Below are 15,577 nucleotides of genomic sequence, written 5' to 3' on the forward strand. Positions count from 1 at the left end.
GGATTCAAAGTTTACAACGAGACTAACATCATTAATGAATTGTTCTTTAATAGATTCTAGCATTATTTTGTTTGTTTAATTATTGGATCAAATTATTCACTAACTTTATCGATATTTAATCTCAATTGAAAACTTTGCCATATCACATTCAGTATAATTTATATTTTTCTTTATGAAGTCGATACTTTCTTTAGTGTCCAGCTTTGATAATTAACATAAAAAATAAGACTTTATCAACTAATTATTTGAATACAATTGCCTCTAATAAAAGCTACCTGTAATCTACTGTATACCAAAAGGAAGAAAAAGAAATTATGATAAACCCAATTTACCATTTCTGAAATTTGATTAGATATTCATCAATAATAGATTCAACCATAAAGAAGCTAAGCACTTCATTATTACTTCAACCATATGATTGCATAACTAATACAAGCCTTAAAATTGCAACATCAGAAACGCATTGGGATCAAGTAATGTCATCAGCAAAAGAAATCGACAAAGTGACCCATCCATATTTCATACTCGAGATATGTGATCGCAATAACAACATGACAAGAAAATCACTGCTATCTATTCTACCACCATATGATAAAAGATCACAGTTCCACACTCTCTACACGTATGTGAAGTCAATCATCCATTCCCTCGCCACGCATCGAGAAAATTATCTACGCGTCCAATAAATACATACTGTGGGAAGGTAGTTAAAATTTTAAAACACCACTTTATAAAATCCAACAAATACCCACCAAAAGTTGAACATCAGACACTGTTGTATACAATTCATTCTGGTTTTCTATTGATCTCCGAGTGAATGTTAATACTTTTAATGTTACATAATAATTTCTGGTGGTAGATACTGAATTACATCATTTGCATGTAAGTGTGTATGTGTAATTATTGTTTGATTGATTCTGGATATGATGAACAAAGATGAAAGAGAAGAGGTTAATCCTCCACCCTTGTCGATCCTCCTGAGATTGGATCGACTTGAGCATCAGGTAAATTAAAATTATATATTTTTCAAGTTTTAATTATGATTAATTTAGTCCATATAATAATGGTTTTCTTGGAAATGCAAAGTTGCTGGTTCTGGAAGAGAGGCACCGTTATAGAGCACCAATTAATTCGGATGATAAATGTCTGAATCGAGAAGACAAGTGCAGGACCATGTTCTCTGCCCTTGAAGAGGTTAACCATAAAGGCACGTTACTAGAGCGAGTAGCAGTGCTAGAAAATCGAGTAATTCAGGTTGGTGGTAATTAAAGATCCAAGATAATATTTTATGAGTTAATCATCTATACACTGTTAGTGTAAAGTTTTTTTTACACTGACAATTAATTATATTTTTTAAAAGTGTTATGTTAGTTGCTTATTTAATGAAATAAAAATAAAATAAAATAATTTAAAAGATATGATTGGTTGTCAGTGTAAAAAACTTTATATTAACAGTGTATGGATAATTAACTCATATTTTATTTTTAAGATTAAATATCATTTTAGTTATCCAAATAAGAATAAATTATGCTTTTTAATCTCTTTGAAAAAAATATATCATATATGGCCTCTGTATTGCTTTCTTCCCTTTTCTTAGTTGCGATTTTATCACTTAAGTATTAAGTATTGCAATAGGACGATTTTGGTTTTCAAGATTTTAATTAACAAATTTTAGTCATTCTATTATTATAATTATGTATTTTTAATTTTATAAATATTAATTAAATAATTTTAATTTTTCAAATACAATTATATAATTTTAGTCCTTTAAATATTGTAATTATATAATTTTTGATTTATTTAAATTATATATATTACTACTTTTATTCATATAGTAGATGATATATATTTTTATTATTAAAATTAATAATATATGTAATTAAATAAGTCAAAAATTACATAATTGTAGAATTTGAATGACTAAAAATCTAAAATTACATAATTATAGTACTTGGAAGACTAAAACTGTTCGATTAAAATTTGATAGATTGAAATTGTAAAACTATGATACTTGAGAATTATAATTGCTCAATTAAAATTTGATTGACTAAAATTGTATAACTATAATATTTAATAGACAACAATATGTTTGTTTTTTTCTTTCAAAAATTGTCTCATATTTTGATCTTGTATTATTGAAGTTAAAAATTATATTTTTGAGAAACTAAAAACTAATATTACTTTATTTGTAACAATCGACTAAAAGATTTAATTTATCTTAAAGAGTTGATCCTTTATTAAATTAGTACCGATATATAATTAAACTTTCTTTTCAATTGATCGAAGTTCTTTAACCTATAAGATATTCCAAAGGCAAACATTATTATCATTGATCACTTATATTAACGGTTATATAATTATTTTAACTGTTTGGATCTTGTTTTAGTCCTCCATGTGTTTTTGAATCTGATTTTTTTTTTCAGTTTTTATATGATTTTCTAGTGTGTATTGTAAATGATTGGTAAGTTTAGGAGTGTTAATGTTGTTAGAGTATCTTTGTCCTATAAGATGCTTTGAACACCTAACTTTTTTTTTGTAAAAAAAGAAACTTAACTAGTGATATATAAACATTTCTTTTAAATACTTAAGAGTGTGTTTAGATAGTTTAATGGAGTAATTTTTTTTTTTTGAAGAATTTTAAATGTTTTGAGGTCAAATATTTTGTTTGCATGAAAAGTTTACAAAGAATTTAAAATTCAAATATTTGTGAAATTTATTAAAATTGTAGAATTTTAAATTCTTTCAAAAACTTAAGAATTTAAAATTCTTTTTTCTATTCTTTTTTCCTACTTCCCTCTCCTCTCTCTCGTAAAGTCAGACATAAAAAATAATAATAATTTTTTTTATTAATTATTAACTATTCAAAATTATTTTAAAATTTTTAAATATTCTCTAATATTAATTTTTAAAAAGTATTAAATATTTGAATTAGCTAATATTTAGTTTTATAAATTTAATGCTAAAATTTATATATATATATATATATATATATATATATAAGTGTTTAAAATAAATTTTACACTTGAGAAATTAAATTGTCCTATCCAAATTAAAAATATAAATTTTAAAAAGTTTGAATTGATTTATCCAAATATAATATTTAATAAATGATGGAAATTGAAATCAAAATGATTTAAATTCTAAAATTTTAAATTTATTTAATTTTTAAAATTCTTCATTAAACACAATATAAAAAAATATCATTATATAATAGTTATACATTATTCAAACATAATCTATATATTATTAAAGGTAGAAATCTATATTAGACTTTAAAAAAAAAATTCCGCTCAAAACTACATAACTCTAGTCCATTTTTTTTAATTACTGTTCTTACTGGAATTTGGTCGTAGAGGTGACCCGTCCAGTAAGATCGGTGAGCCTCCTTTGCCTGATGTATTGGTGCTCCAAGATGGGGGAGGTACCTGCAAAAGAGACTCCGATGCCAAAGTTAGGGTTTGCCTGAATAATGGTCTCATATATATAATGCACGTACCTTGAGGTGATCTAGGTTTGCCTTGAGCTTTGGGCTTGAGATAAAATATATCATGATATAAGGTAACGTGATATAATATGATATAGTTGAAGGGTGGATCTGGCCTGGGGCGAGATCCTCGGAATCAGGTGTGATTCGCCCAAATACCGGGCTGACGTCGCGCAACACGTGCCCGAGGCCGCCCTCTTGTATTGCTAATCCGGGCTCGGAGCCCGGGTGCGAAGTACGGATAGTACACTAGCCCCCCGAGCTCCAAAGGCCGTAGGTCGAGGAGTTAAGACCAGGCTCGCTGGAGGGGAGTGGCTTTTCGCGTACGCTATCTGAAGGTCTGCCATGTGTCACAACTGTTCGTTTCCCGAAGACGTTCGAGTGACGCGTTAAGAGAAGTGGCGGTTATGTAATGATGATTTTGCAATAAATGTGTCGTCAAGCGTGCTCCTGGGCCGACACGTGTCGCGTCGGTTTTGAATTTTGGGGGAAAACTTTTTCTTTTCTTTTACTTGCGCCTCATTGTCTTTACTCTTTGCCTTCCTTCTGACTTCTCGAGTACGCGAGTGTTTCTTGCTTTCTTGCTTCCTTTCGTCTCCCTTCTCCTTTGTTCTTCCGATGTCGTTTCCGGTAACCCCTTTCTTGTTAGGGTTATTTTCTGAGGAGGAGTACCAGGTATTTCCTTTTTATTTGTTTCTTTTCTCCTTTTCTCGGATCCTTTCTGGGTGTTCCTCTCTCTTTTTTCTTTTTAATGGCTGGTGGAAGTGGTGCCGAATCTTCTGCGCCTGCCGGGGGTAAGGCGCGTGGCAAGGCGGTGGCCGCTGGAAGGGTCACTGTTGAGAAGAAAGACCCGCCGTTGCCTAGGGGCCCGGAGCCGGGCGTTCCAGGTTATGACTGGGTTAAACGCGAGGTGGCTGAGGTTCAGAGCATTTTTCGCTCTTTCCTGGAAGTAAATGCGTTTCGGAGGACGAATAGGGTTTGCGATTCTTCCATCTCCCATATGATTCGGCTTGAGCCCTGTCAGGCCGATGAGGGTGTGTACATGGGGAGGTCTACTGATCCCCCCCATTTCTATGTGTATCAATGCTTTTTCAGGGATTTGGGTGTCTGTCTTCCCTTCACTCAGTTTGAGTGTGATTTTTTGAATTTTATCAACTCGGCTCCTTTCCAGTTGCATCCCAATAGTTGGGATTTTTTGAGGGCTTTTCAGGTCCTGTGTACAGTTCTGGGTATAGAGGTGTTTCTTCGCGTCTTTCTTCATTTTTATCAGTTGAAGATAGGCACTCCGCCTTACGGTATTTTGTCTTTGAGTGGGAGTAGGGATGGGGGTTTGTTTACTCCCTACTCCCAATCGTATAAAAATTTCAAGCAGGAGTTTTTCCGGGTCGCCCTTGTGGGTGTTGACCCTTTGGAAGATGAGGTGTTCTACTTCGGCGGTTTGCCGAGGTTTCCGTTCTATTGGTGTCCCAAACCGTCTAGGTTTCACGGTTTGGGGGATCTGAAGGTGACGGCCGTGGAGGCGGCCGCCGTTAAGAATCTTGTCGCGCTCCCTCGTCCGTTGGATTGCAAGCTCGTTTTGTCGCTTGCAAATTTGCCTTACAGAGAGAGGGGCCTAGAGAGTGAGTATTGCGCGTTTTGGTAGGTTATTAGGGCTTGTGTGGTTGCATCTTATTGATGTGCTTCTGTTTCTTCTGTGCAGGCATTATGGGGAGAAACTTGTGGCGTCAGCTTAAGCACCGCTACAATGTTACTGAACTCGAGGTTCCCGAGCCTCTGGAGGAGGATGTCACCCCCCTAAAGATACACCGGAAGAGGAAGAGGGGGGAGAAGGAGGTTGGGGGGATCTCCGCCCCTCGCGATGCCGAGGAGGTAACCTCCAGGGTTGTGGACGCGGTGGATCTCACCGAGAGTCCTCCGGCCAAGGAGGCTTCTCCGGTGGTTATGGGGGAGGCGGCGCAGAATGTTGGGCCTACTGCGCGGGATGCCGAGGTAAGTATTCTATTTTTTTTTTGCTTGTGCTTTCCGTGTTAGCTTCGTTTTAGCTTGCTAAGGCGGGATGGGTCCCCTTGCAGGGCGGGGCTGGCGTTGCCGAGGTGGAGGTCCAGATTGCCGGGAAGGCTGTCCGAGTTGCCAAGGTGGTGAGTATCGTCTTTCTCGGACTTTCCCTTTGCCTTTTGTTATGTTGTCCGGCTGTCCGATCTGGGTGGCTTTTTGCAGGCAGGAAATGTCGCTGAGCCTGAGGTGCAGGCGGGAAATGCCGTTGGGCCTGAGGTGCAGGCTGCTGGGCTGGTCGCCCAGGCTGCTGAGGTGGGTGGTGTTTGGTCTTCTTGTTTCCGTGTTTTCTCGTACGTCACCTTGTTTATTTTTGACGTGGGACTGGTTTTTTGCAGGCGGGGCCGGAGGTCCCTAAAGTGGACTCTTTAGGTGCTGAGCAGGGGGCGCTGACCTCTACCGCGGATTCGGCGCCGCAGGTGGGCTCGTCGCAGGGGCCTGCCCGGACTCGATATCTATCCCATCGCTTTGGGAAGGGTATAGATAAGGTGCGGCTGGATCACGTGAATGCCTCCGCCGACATGGATTCATTGTGGAGCGCGGGGGTGACTGCGGAGGGGTTTTTCCCTCAGGGTTCACTGAGCTCCGAGGACCGGGGATTGATTGACAGGGTCGGTCCCGAGGACAGCTTTGATGCTGCCCAGGTCATGCTACAGAGGGTGATGGGCATAGTGAGCCACTGGAAGCCTAAGTGGGGCCAGCAGCGAGAAGATCTGGCCAAGCAGCAAGAGGAGCTGGCTAAGATGAGGGGTCGCCTTCAACCGTGGAAGGAGGCGAACATGATTCTGAGGGAGGACAACAAAGCTCTGAGCGCGGCCCTCGATGAGGCGAAGCGGTAGGAGGCCGAGCTCCAGACTGCGCGTGGCGACCTTTCACGGGTGCAGAAGTCTCTTGAGATTGCGTTGCGATCTAATGAGACTTATGCTTCTCAGGTGGGGGAGCTGCGGGAGCTCGCCGCCTTCTCCCGGGCGCGCGCGCTCTCTGGAGGATGAGGTGACGTCTTCCCGTGACCAGGTGCGGGCTTTGGAGGATGTTGTAACCTCTCTCAAAGGAGAGTTGGCGGCGGCGGCTGAGGAGCGTCTCTGCAGTGAGGTCGTTCTGGGCGGCCGGGAGGATGAGATCGCCGCCCTGAGGGTAGAGCTCGCGGAGCTGGCGACGGGGAAGGCAGCTGTGGAGGGGAGGCTCACCGAGGTGGAGCGCTCCGTCGTGGCGGAGCATAAGAGGGGCTTTCAGAAGGCTGCTCGTCAGGCACGGCTTCTTGCTCCCGGGTTCGACTTCTCCTCCATGCATGTGGAGAAGGTGGTCCGCTTTGGGAGGTTGGTTCAGGAGGACGATGTCAACGACAGTTTTAGTGAAAGTGCCTCCGCCTAGGCTGCCTTTGTAATTTTTGTTTCCTTTTCTTGGATTCATGTACTGAACTAGTTGTGAATTTATGTATATATGTGTTTTTTCTTCCTTCGCGGCTGTGTTTGATTTTTCGACACTTGTGTGTTCTAAGGCTTATGTCCGATGCACCTGGTGTGCTCTGGACCTGTCCTGGGTTTTTATTGTTTGTCTGCTTTTAGGCCTTCACTTGGCGTCTGTTGTGTGTTTTTCGTGCATGGTGGTGTCTTTGCCTTGTGTTGACCGGGTCAGGGTTTGAGATTGACCTCGGCTTTAAGTGAAGCGGGTTGGTGATGGCTCTATTCTTGGCTTTAAGTGCACTTATGGCTTGTATTCATTTTCGAATTTGAGTGAGGTGACTTGATTAAGGTTCGTATTCGACTTTTGACGTGATCGTCAGGGTTCGCACTTGTTCTCAGCTTTACTTGCCTGAGGTTCGCATTTGACTTCGTATTTGCGTAAATGGACTTGACCGTTCATGAAGGTTCCGAGGTCCGTGCGCGACCTCGGTTTTGGGTTGTGCTTGACTTGGAAATGGGGCGTATCGCAATTTGGGCTTGGATTTGAGTAGACGATTCAGCTATGGTTCGAACTCGACCTTAGGTGAGAATATTGGGTTCATACTTGACCTTGGAGTTACATACTTAAGGTTCGTACCCGAGCTCGGATTTACATGCTTGAGGTTTGTGCTTCGACCTCGGTGTGAGGTGAGCGATATAGTGAAGGTTCGAATTCGACCTTTAGGTGGGGATATTGAGGTTCATGCTCGGCCCCCGGGTTATGGGTTGGGGGACGTGGCGGGGTGATAGGTGAAAGGTTTGATTGAGGTTCGAACTCGACCTTGTGAGGATATCGAGGTTTGCATTCGACCTCGAATTTGCATGTTGGGGGTTCGCATACCCCTTCGAATTGGCATACAGGCAAATGGGGGTTCGGCTCCACCCTTTAAGTGGGGATATTGAGGTTCGTACTCGACCTCAGACTCAGATGAATGAAGGTGTGGACTCGACTTTTTACGAAGGCGTCGAGGTTCGTTGTCGACCTCAGCCTCGGGCTCTCAAGCAAATTGATTTGGTTATGGTTCGAACTCGACCTTAGCTAAGAATATTGAGGTTCATGTTTGACCTCGGTTTTACATGTTTGATTTGACCTCGGGTTTACGTGAACGATTGGATTAAGGTTCGCATTGACCTCGAATGAGAATACCGGGGTTCGTTATTCGACCACGGGTTTACGTGAAAAATTTGATTAAGGTTCGTACTCGACCTCTAACGAGAATGCCGGGGTTCGTATTCGACCTCGAATGAGAATATCAGGGTTCGTATTCGACCTCGGGTTTATGTGAAGGATTTGATCAAGGTTCGTATTCGACCTCTAACGAGAATGCCGGGGTTCGTATTCGACCTCGAATGAGAATACCGGGGTTCGTATTCGACCTCGGGTTTACGTGAAGGATTTGATCAAGGTTCGTATTCGACCTCTAGCGAGAATGTCGGGGTTCGTATTCGACCTCGAATGAGAATACCGTGGTTCATATTCGACCTCGGGTTTACGTGAAGGATTTGATCAAGGTTCGTATTCGACCTCTAACGAGAATGTCGGGGTTCGTATTCGACCTCGAATGAGAATACCGGGGTTCGCATTCGACCTCGGGTTTACGTGAAGGATTTGATCAAGGTTCGTATTCGACCTCTAACGAGAATGTCGGGGTTCGTATTCGACCTCGAATGAGAATACCGGGGTTCGTATTCGACCTCGGGTTTACGTGAAGGATTTGATCAAGGTTCGTATTCGACCTCTAACGAGAATGTCGAGGTTTGTATTCGACCTCGAATGAGAATACCAGGGTTCATATTCGACCTCAAATGAGAATACTGGGGTTCGTATTCGACCTCGGGTTTACGTGAAGGATTTGATCAAGGTTCGTATTCGACCTCTAACGAGAATGTCGGGGTTCGTATTCGACCTCAAATGAGAATATCGGGGTTCGTATTCGACCTCGGGTTTACGTGAAGAAGGGTGGTTCAATTTCGATTTTTACGATAGGTAAGAAAGTAATAAGTAAGAAGATGGGTTGAGCAAAATGGAGAATATCATTAATTAATTTTGTGTGCCTCGTTAAAAACCCTCTCAATTTGGGACTAAGGCGGGAAAAGAGTGCACGATTTTGTTTATACATAGAGGGGGAACAGAATCTAATGGGGCGCGGTGGGGGATTCCCCTTGCTTTCCTTGCCGGACGAGGAGATCCTCAGGCTCTCGGCGTAGCATTGCCGAGCTGTCTTCTGGTTTGCTCTGACGGAGATAATCTTACCGTCATTCCCTAGGAACTTCATGGTGAGGTGCGGAGTGGATACCACCGCATCGAGGTGGTTTAGGGTCGGCCTCCCGATGATGATGTTGTAGGAGGTGTTGGCCTCCACGAGGAGGTATCGAACCATGACCCTCCTTGCATCCGGAGGTGTTCCGAAGGTTGTCAGCAGATCCACGTATCTGCGGGTGTGAACCCGTTCGCCGGCAAAGCCAACTAGGGGCTCTGTGTGTTGTTGGATGAGAGAATGGGGGACGTCTAGCCTGAGGAACGTTGGCCAGTACAGGACGTCGGCCGAACTCCCTTGGTCGATGAGCGTCTTTTGTACTTCCCACGGTGGGCGCCAAATGTTCTTACCGGAATTTGGTCGTAGAGGTGACCCGTCCAGTAAGATCGGTGAGCCTCCTTTGCCTGATGTATTGGTGCTCCAAGATGGGGGAGGTACCTGCAAAAGAGACTCTGATGCCAAAGTTAGGGTTTGTCTGAATAATGGTCTCATATATATAATGCACGTACCTTGAGGTGATCTAGGTTTGCCTTGGGCTTTGGGCTTGAGATAAGATATATCATGATATAATGTAACGTGATATAATATGATATAGTTGAAGGGTGGATCTGGCCTGGGGCGAGATCCTCGGAATCAGGTGTGATTCGCCCAAATACCGGGCTGACGTCGCGCAACACGTGCCCGAGGCCGCCCTCTTGTATTGCTAATCCGGGCTCGGAGTCCGGGTGCGAATTATGGATAGTACAATTACAATTTTTACCCTTTTAAAATTCAAATATTTTCTATTAATTATAAAATAAAATTATTAACATTTGATAACTTGAATTATGTCAATTAAGCATAAATAATTTTTTTTAGAAAAATTAAAATATCATAAGAAAATGCATATAATTGTGAGTAGACTATTTTACCTTTAATAATATATAGTTATAGATATAAATATGATATGATGAATTTTATTTTGTCTCACTTTTTCTTTCTTGATCTCTTGCATTTCTTAAATAACTCTTGAAAATTGCTACATAACTTCTACAAAATTTTCTTCATTCTCACTCTTTTTTATATTCACCTTCCATATTACATCTTCATTCACTTGTCAATTGTTTTTCTTCTACTACATTCTTCAAAAAAAAAAAAAAAATTCTATTGCATTTCTTCAATGGCACTATGTAATTACTATAAGACCTCTACAAAGCTTTCTTCACTCTCACTCCCTTTTAGATTTATCTTACCTATCACCTTTTCATTCACCTATCAATTTTTTTCTTCAACATTAATTCATATTCACAATCTATTGACATATACGTTAATGCACATTATTAATAAATTTTATGCATTTTATTTTACTTTTTTGTCTTCTTTACAAGTTTCTTGCCATTGGAAATTTGGGTGATCTTCATCCAAATAAATTGAACAAATATAGTAGGTTTTACCATTTATTTGTTTCTTTTATATTTTCTTATAACATTTCAACGAGTTAATTTATAATCATTTGAAAATGGTTCATTTTCTTACATCAATTATTTCATTGTTAAGTTGACTACACATAGGAAGAAAATCTCAAAACATAAAAAGAGGAAATGTTTTGCTGGCTTGATAATATGTTGTCTTTTTTTAATACATTTTACAACAAAGTACCATCACTTTATTTATAAAATTGATTATAATTTTCTGAAAATATTATTGAGAAAAAATATTTAAATTTTATAGTAGAAAAGGTTTGAGATAAGATATAAATGTATGATAAATAATTTAAAACTATAATAAATAATTTAGTTTTTAATAGAGACAATTAATATTATATGAGAACATTAATCAATAATTATTTCATATGCATTAATTATAATAAGTTCAATAAATATATCAAACTCGTTATTATATATACTAATAATTAATTTATAAACTCTACATAATCAACTTTTCTTATTATAAAGTTAAAATAAATATTTTAGAACTATAAAAATGCACTTAAACATATTAATCTAATAAACACAATTATTTTTAATTATACTTATTAATTATTATGATATAAATTATATTTTAAATCAAATATATTATACATAGTGCAGGTAACCATACTAGTTACATTAAATGGAGAAAACATGCATGTAGTATACTTTCTAGTTTTTTTATTTATTTAAAAAAAAGGCATTTACTTTGGCTTTTATTTGTAGTTGCATGTTAAAAAATAAGTATATGCTTTGTTTTTAATTGATTCAGCTGAGCATAGACATGGACATGGAAAACACATCAAGGTCTAGTTATTCCATTTCTGCAGTAGGTGAAAAGCCAGGCCATGGGTTGGGATCGTTGGAGGCTAGTGGACCAAATTATGATGATATGAATATGGTGACCACACTTCAAGAGAAGATGCAAGATTCTCTTATAACACAAGTAAGAGCAAGTAAGTTTAGAGATCAATATTTCAGAACCATCAATTACGGTGGTCGGTGGACACATTTAAAAGAACAACAATTTTTTATTTTTGTTTTCTTTCAATTATTCCAAGTAATTGCGTTTTAAGGGTGATCTACTAATCTTGAGCATGGTGGTCTTGCAGGATAAGAGCATTTGTTCATTAAACTCACCATCTTGTAGGGAACACAGAAGACGAATCAAACGAATCAAAACCATGTCTAGAATGGGTTTTTATAGGAAGTGGCTCAAGTGGTTGAAATTGGGATGTTGATGTTAGACTGTGCCATTTTATCATTCAATTTTTTTATATAATTGGATTCACTTGAATGTTTTAAGTTGTACTTAGGTCATCGATACTCTAAGTGTTTGTTTACTAATATCATGTGCATACAAGTTCTATACAAAATATAGTACTAAGAGTAAAATAATCTAAATGTTGGTCAACATCTACATAAAACCCAATTTCATAGGAGTAGTCAACAACAACCAAAACTAGTCATCTCCGGTATGACCATCCTCCAACTATACAAACCATCCTACTAATCTTGTACTGCTCTCATACTAAGTATGATCATTGTAGTTTCAACTAACAGAGTAAGCTTGTGAAAAGAATTCATATATACATCATATCTAATACCTCGTCACACATGTCATTTACGGAGCTCTCCTACAACATGTGATAATTAGTTTAAGTGGCTTGATCCTACTGAGTTATAATGGTTGGTATAATACCAGAAACAACGACTGACACTAAGGCAAAAAACAACGGCTAACACAAGGTTAGAAACAATGACTAGCATAAGCTAGATTGATTTCTCAGGTTTCACCACTTAAAAAAAGGAAGTATAGTACTATGTCAGGGTAGAAAAATTTGGATATGGATCTACCACGACGTTAGTCTGTAACACTAAGCCACTTATGGGATTAACCCACCAACTACCTTTTAAATACCATGTGATGGAGGAAGCCCATGGGCTATAAGGGCCCAACTACTTGGGCTATGGCAAAGAAGATACATGAGGAGTGGGCCCAAGCCCAAGGAAAGCCCATCTCTTTGTTTTGTTGGGCTTTGACTCAAGCCCAAGTAGATTAGGGTTAGTGTAGGATTGGGCCTTAGTGCCTTGTATTTCTTTTGGGCCTTGTATTTCCGGCCATGTAGCTTAGGATTTACATTTGGAGGTCATTTGAATTTAGGGTTATTTAGGTTACATGTGTAGTTGCATTAGCATGTAATTAGAATCACATTTGGTGTGCATTTCGGCCATGTGCAACACATGCACATGGTGTGATCCGAAATGCAACTCAAATGGAATTCTAATTACATGACAAATGAACTAGCACATGGGTGATCCAGGTTTTAGGCACCAAAATTTGAATTTTGAATTCAAATTTTGGGCGCCTAAGGTTAAGTGAACCTTACCTTGGTTCCACTTAACCTTAAGCTAACCCAAGATCACCTTGACCTAATTTTCTCCTATAAATCACTATGGTCGAGACTTGTATGAACACTTTGGAATATATTGATGAGTTTTCTCTCTTTGAACTCATCTCCTCCGAAGTCACCTTGATTCCTAAACTCTACCCTCCTTGAGTGCTTCTCCTTGTAGAGCTAGGAACTAGTCTTCTCCGGACTTAGCTTCATGCAAGCTTAGGTCACATTGAGCCTTGTGGAGTCTCCATCCTTGAAGCTACTCCAAGGATATCCGTGAAGGCTTGAAGAATCCTTGTGCATTCCAAGTGGAATCACATCAAGTGGTATCAAGAGCATCCGATTTTCTTCAAGAGATAAGTCTTGTTCTTGTCTTTTGATGTTGTAATCTGTAGTTAATTCTCTTCATCTTGTGTTCATCTTGTTTTGAGTCCTTGTCATGAGAGTTTATTATTTCCTAGATCTAATTTTGTCTCAAAATTTGAAGGATCTAGTTTCTTATGCTTGAATGATTCATTATGCTTTTGTGATAATATGCTTCCATGAATCATGCTCCATTCTTGTGCCTATTAGGAAATTTTCTGCCTATGAACGTTTTGCCTTATTTGAGGCTTACTTGAAATTTTATTCGGTCATTGTATGCTTGAGTCTTATTTTTTTGTTTTGAATCTATGTCTAGTAGGTTTGTGTAGTCCTTTGTATGTTCATCATTCCTAGCTTTGCTTGTTGATCCGTTTGAAATTTTTTTTTTTGAAGTGAATCTTGAATCATTTTCTGGATTTGGCCGAGATCCATAGTCATTGGTATAAGCTCATAAGTTTTGTTTTACTTTGAGTTCATGAACTACTATTAGATCATTAGTAGTTTTCTTAGAAAAATTTTTTAGGTTTCCAATTTTTGAAAATGTCTTCAAAATTTTTCTAAATTCGTGAGTGTTTGATCTTGCTAATTGGAAGTGTGCTGGAAAATTGTGTTTGTAGCATCATTTGAATTTGAATTTTGGAGCCAAAAACCGTGCATGTGCCATTCAAATTTGCAAGCATAAAAAGCATGTCACATTTGCCTTGAATTTAAACTTAATTTGCTTGTCATTTGGCATTTCTTTTTGAATCCGGTTTTTAGTGCTACCTAAGAGTGACCAAGACTTATATGCTACATAATTCATGAAAGAAAAAGGCAACTCCTAAGATTAAAATAAAAAATTAGAAGAAAAGATCAAAAGAAAATTCAAAACAAAGTGATTTAAAAAAAAAAAAAATTTGCTAAACCTAATTTGTCAAAGGAAAAAGCCATTAAGGAGTTTCAAATTTTCTCTCGGTTTGCCATTATTTCTTGCTACTTAATGTTTTCAGATTTACATCCTTGAGTGTTTTGGTTTTGTGCATCCATTCTAGAACTTATCTTAGGTCAATTCCTTCTTGTTCTAGTCAAATACTTGTTTTGTGTCACCTAAATTGTCATCTTCTATTCTACTCTTATATTCCTTATTTCTTAAATTTTCTTTGTTGTTCTTATCATTGTTTAAACTCAAATGTGACCTAAGTTTGACCTAACCTATCTTCCTAGAAGCTAGTTCTACAAGGGTCATCAAAAGAAGCCTAAGAAAAGGAAGAGGAAAGGATATAGGTGGCTCTCGGTTTTGACTACTCAAACACACAAACACTAAACACTCTTGGCTAGAAATTTGGTGGTGGCTGGACTGGATCATCCGTGAAGCATATTGGACTTTCAAATTTAAATTTGTACTTGAATTTAAAATATATGACGGATTTTAGAGACCAATTTTTCCTTACTAATTTGAAAATTTTGTTGCAAATTTGGTCACTAATCCATCAGTAATTCTTAGTGGCTGTTTTTCTAATTTATTTTAAGCCACTTGTTCTTTGCTGTTTAGCTTTGTATAAACCTTGTAATTGGCCATTTAAAGGAGTGTCTTGGGTGTGTCTTGGGTGTGTCTTTGGTACACAACCATCTCTCCTTAGGTGTACATTTTCGTTAGTACTTTGTGAGAGTGGTCATTGATTGATTTTTGGTATCTTTCAAGATCTCACACTAGGACACGTTTAGGTAGTTTAATTCTTGCTTAATACTTGTTTTTAGTTGCTTTCATATGTTTAGTATATCATAGTTCACAAAACATCAAAAATAAATTTTTCGTTGAAAAGAATTTGGTAGAGATTAACTACAAAGGGGATTAGTAATTTTTATTTGAAGAGGCTTGGTTTTTAAGTGGCTCTTAGTAGCTCACCTCCCTCCAAAGTTCAATTTGTATACTTAATCCTCCAAGTACTTAGTCTTAACCTTGCATAAAAATTGCTTTTCAAACTTCTTTCATCAAAAAGAACCTTTCTCCTATAATGGAAGAATTTTCAACTCCTCAAAGTGATAGTAATTCAAGTGATTACAATGACTTGTCAAAAGTAACACATGAATTAAGATCACTTAAAATTTGGAAAGAGAAAGAGTCCAAACAAAGACTCAAAGAAAAACTTGA

At 38.2% G+C, this 15,577-nt stretch overlaps 2 protein-coding genes across 3 annotated transcripts; both read left to right on the forward strand.

The window, feature by feature from the left end:
* Positions 1-479: 479 nt before the first annotated feature.
* LOC109818183 (uncharacterized) lies at positions 480-14,923 on the forward strand. Of its 2 annotated transcripts, none has more exons than XM_020383590.3 (4): positions 480-1,004; positions 1,087-1,254; positions 11,457-11,630; positions 11,797-14,923. In XM_020383590.3, the coding sequence occupies exons 1-4, from the start codon at positions 924-926 to the stop codon at positions 11,923-11,925; spliced, it is 552 nt and encodes a 183-aa protein (XP_020239179.2). In that variant the 5' UTR covers positions 480-923; the 3' UTR covers positions 11,926-14,923. The 2 variants fall into 2 exon arrangements, with proteins under 2 accessions (XP_020239179.2, XP_020239180.1); XM_020383591.3 differs by having other exon boundaries at positions 497-1,004; positions 11,457-11,640.
* Positions 3,245-6,383, forward strand: LOC109818182 (uncharacterized). Its single transcript, XM_083075247.1, has 5 exons — positions 3,245-5,103; positions 5,184-5,473; positions 5,557-5,622; positions 5,702-5,791; positions 5,875-6,383. Exons 1-5 carry the CDS (start codon positions 4,236-4,238, stop codon positions 6,373-6,375), a joined length of 1,815 nt encoding a protein of 604 aa, XP_082931373.1. The 5' UTR covers positions 3,245-4,235; the 3' UTR covers positions 6,376-6,383.
* Positions 14,924-15,577: the final 654 nt, after the last annotated feature.

Source organism: Cajanus cajan, chromosome 5 (assembly GCF_000230855.2).
Source record: "Cajanus cajan strain Asha chromosome 5, NIPB_CcT2T_4, whole genome shotgun sequence".
Taxonomy (NCBI): domain Eukaryota; kingdom Viridiplantae; phylum Streptophyta; class Magnoliopsida; order Fabales; family Fabaceae; genus Cajanus; species Cajanus cajan.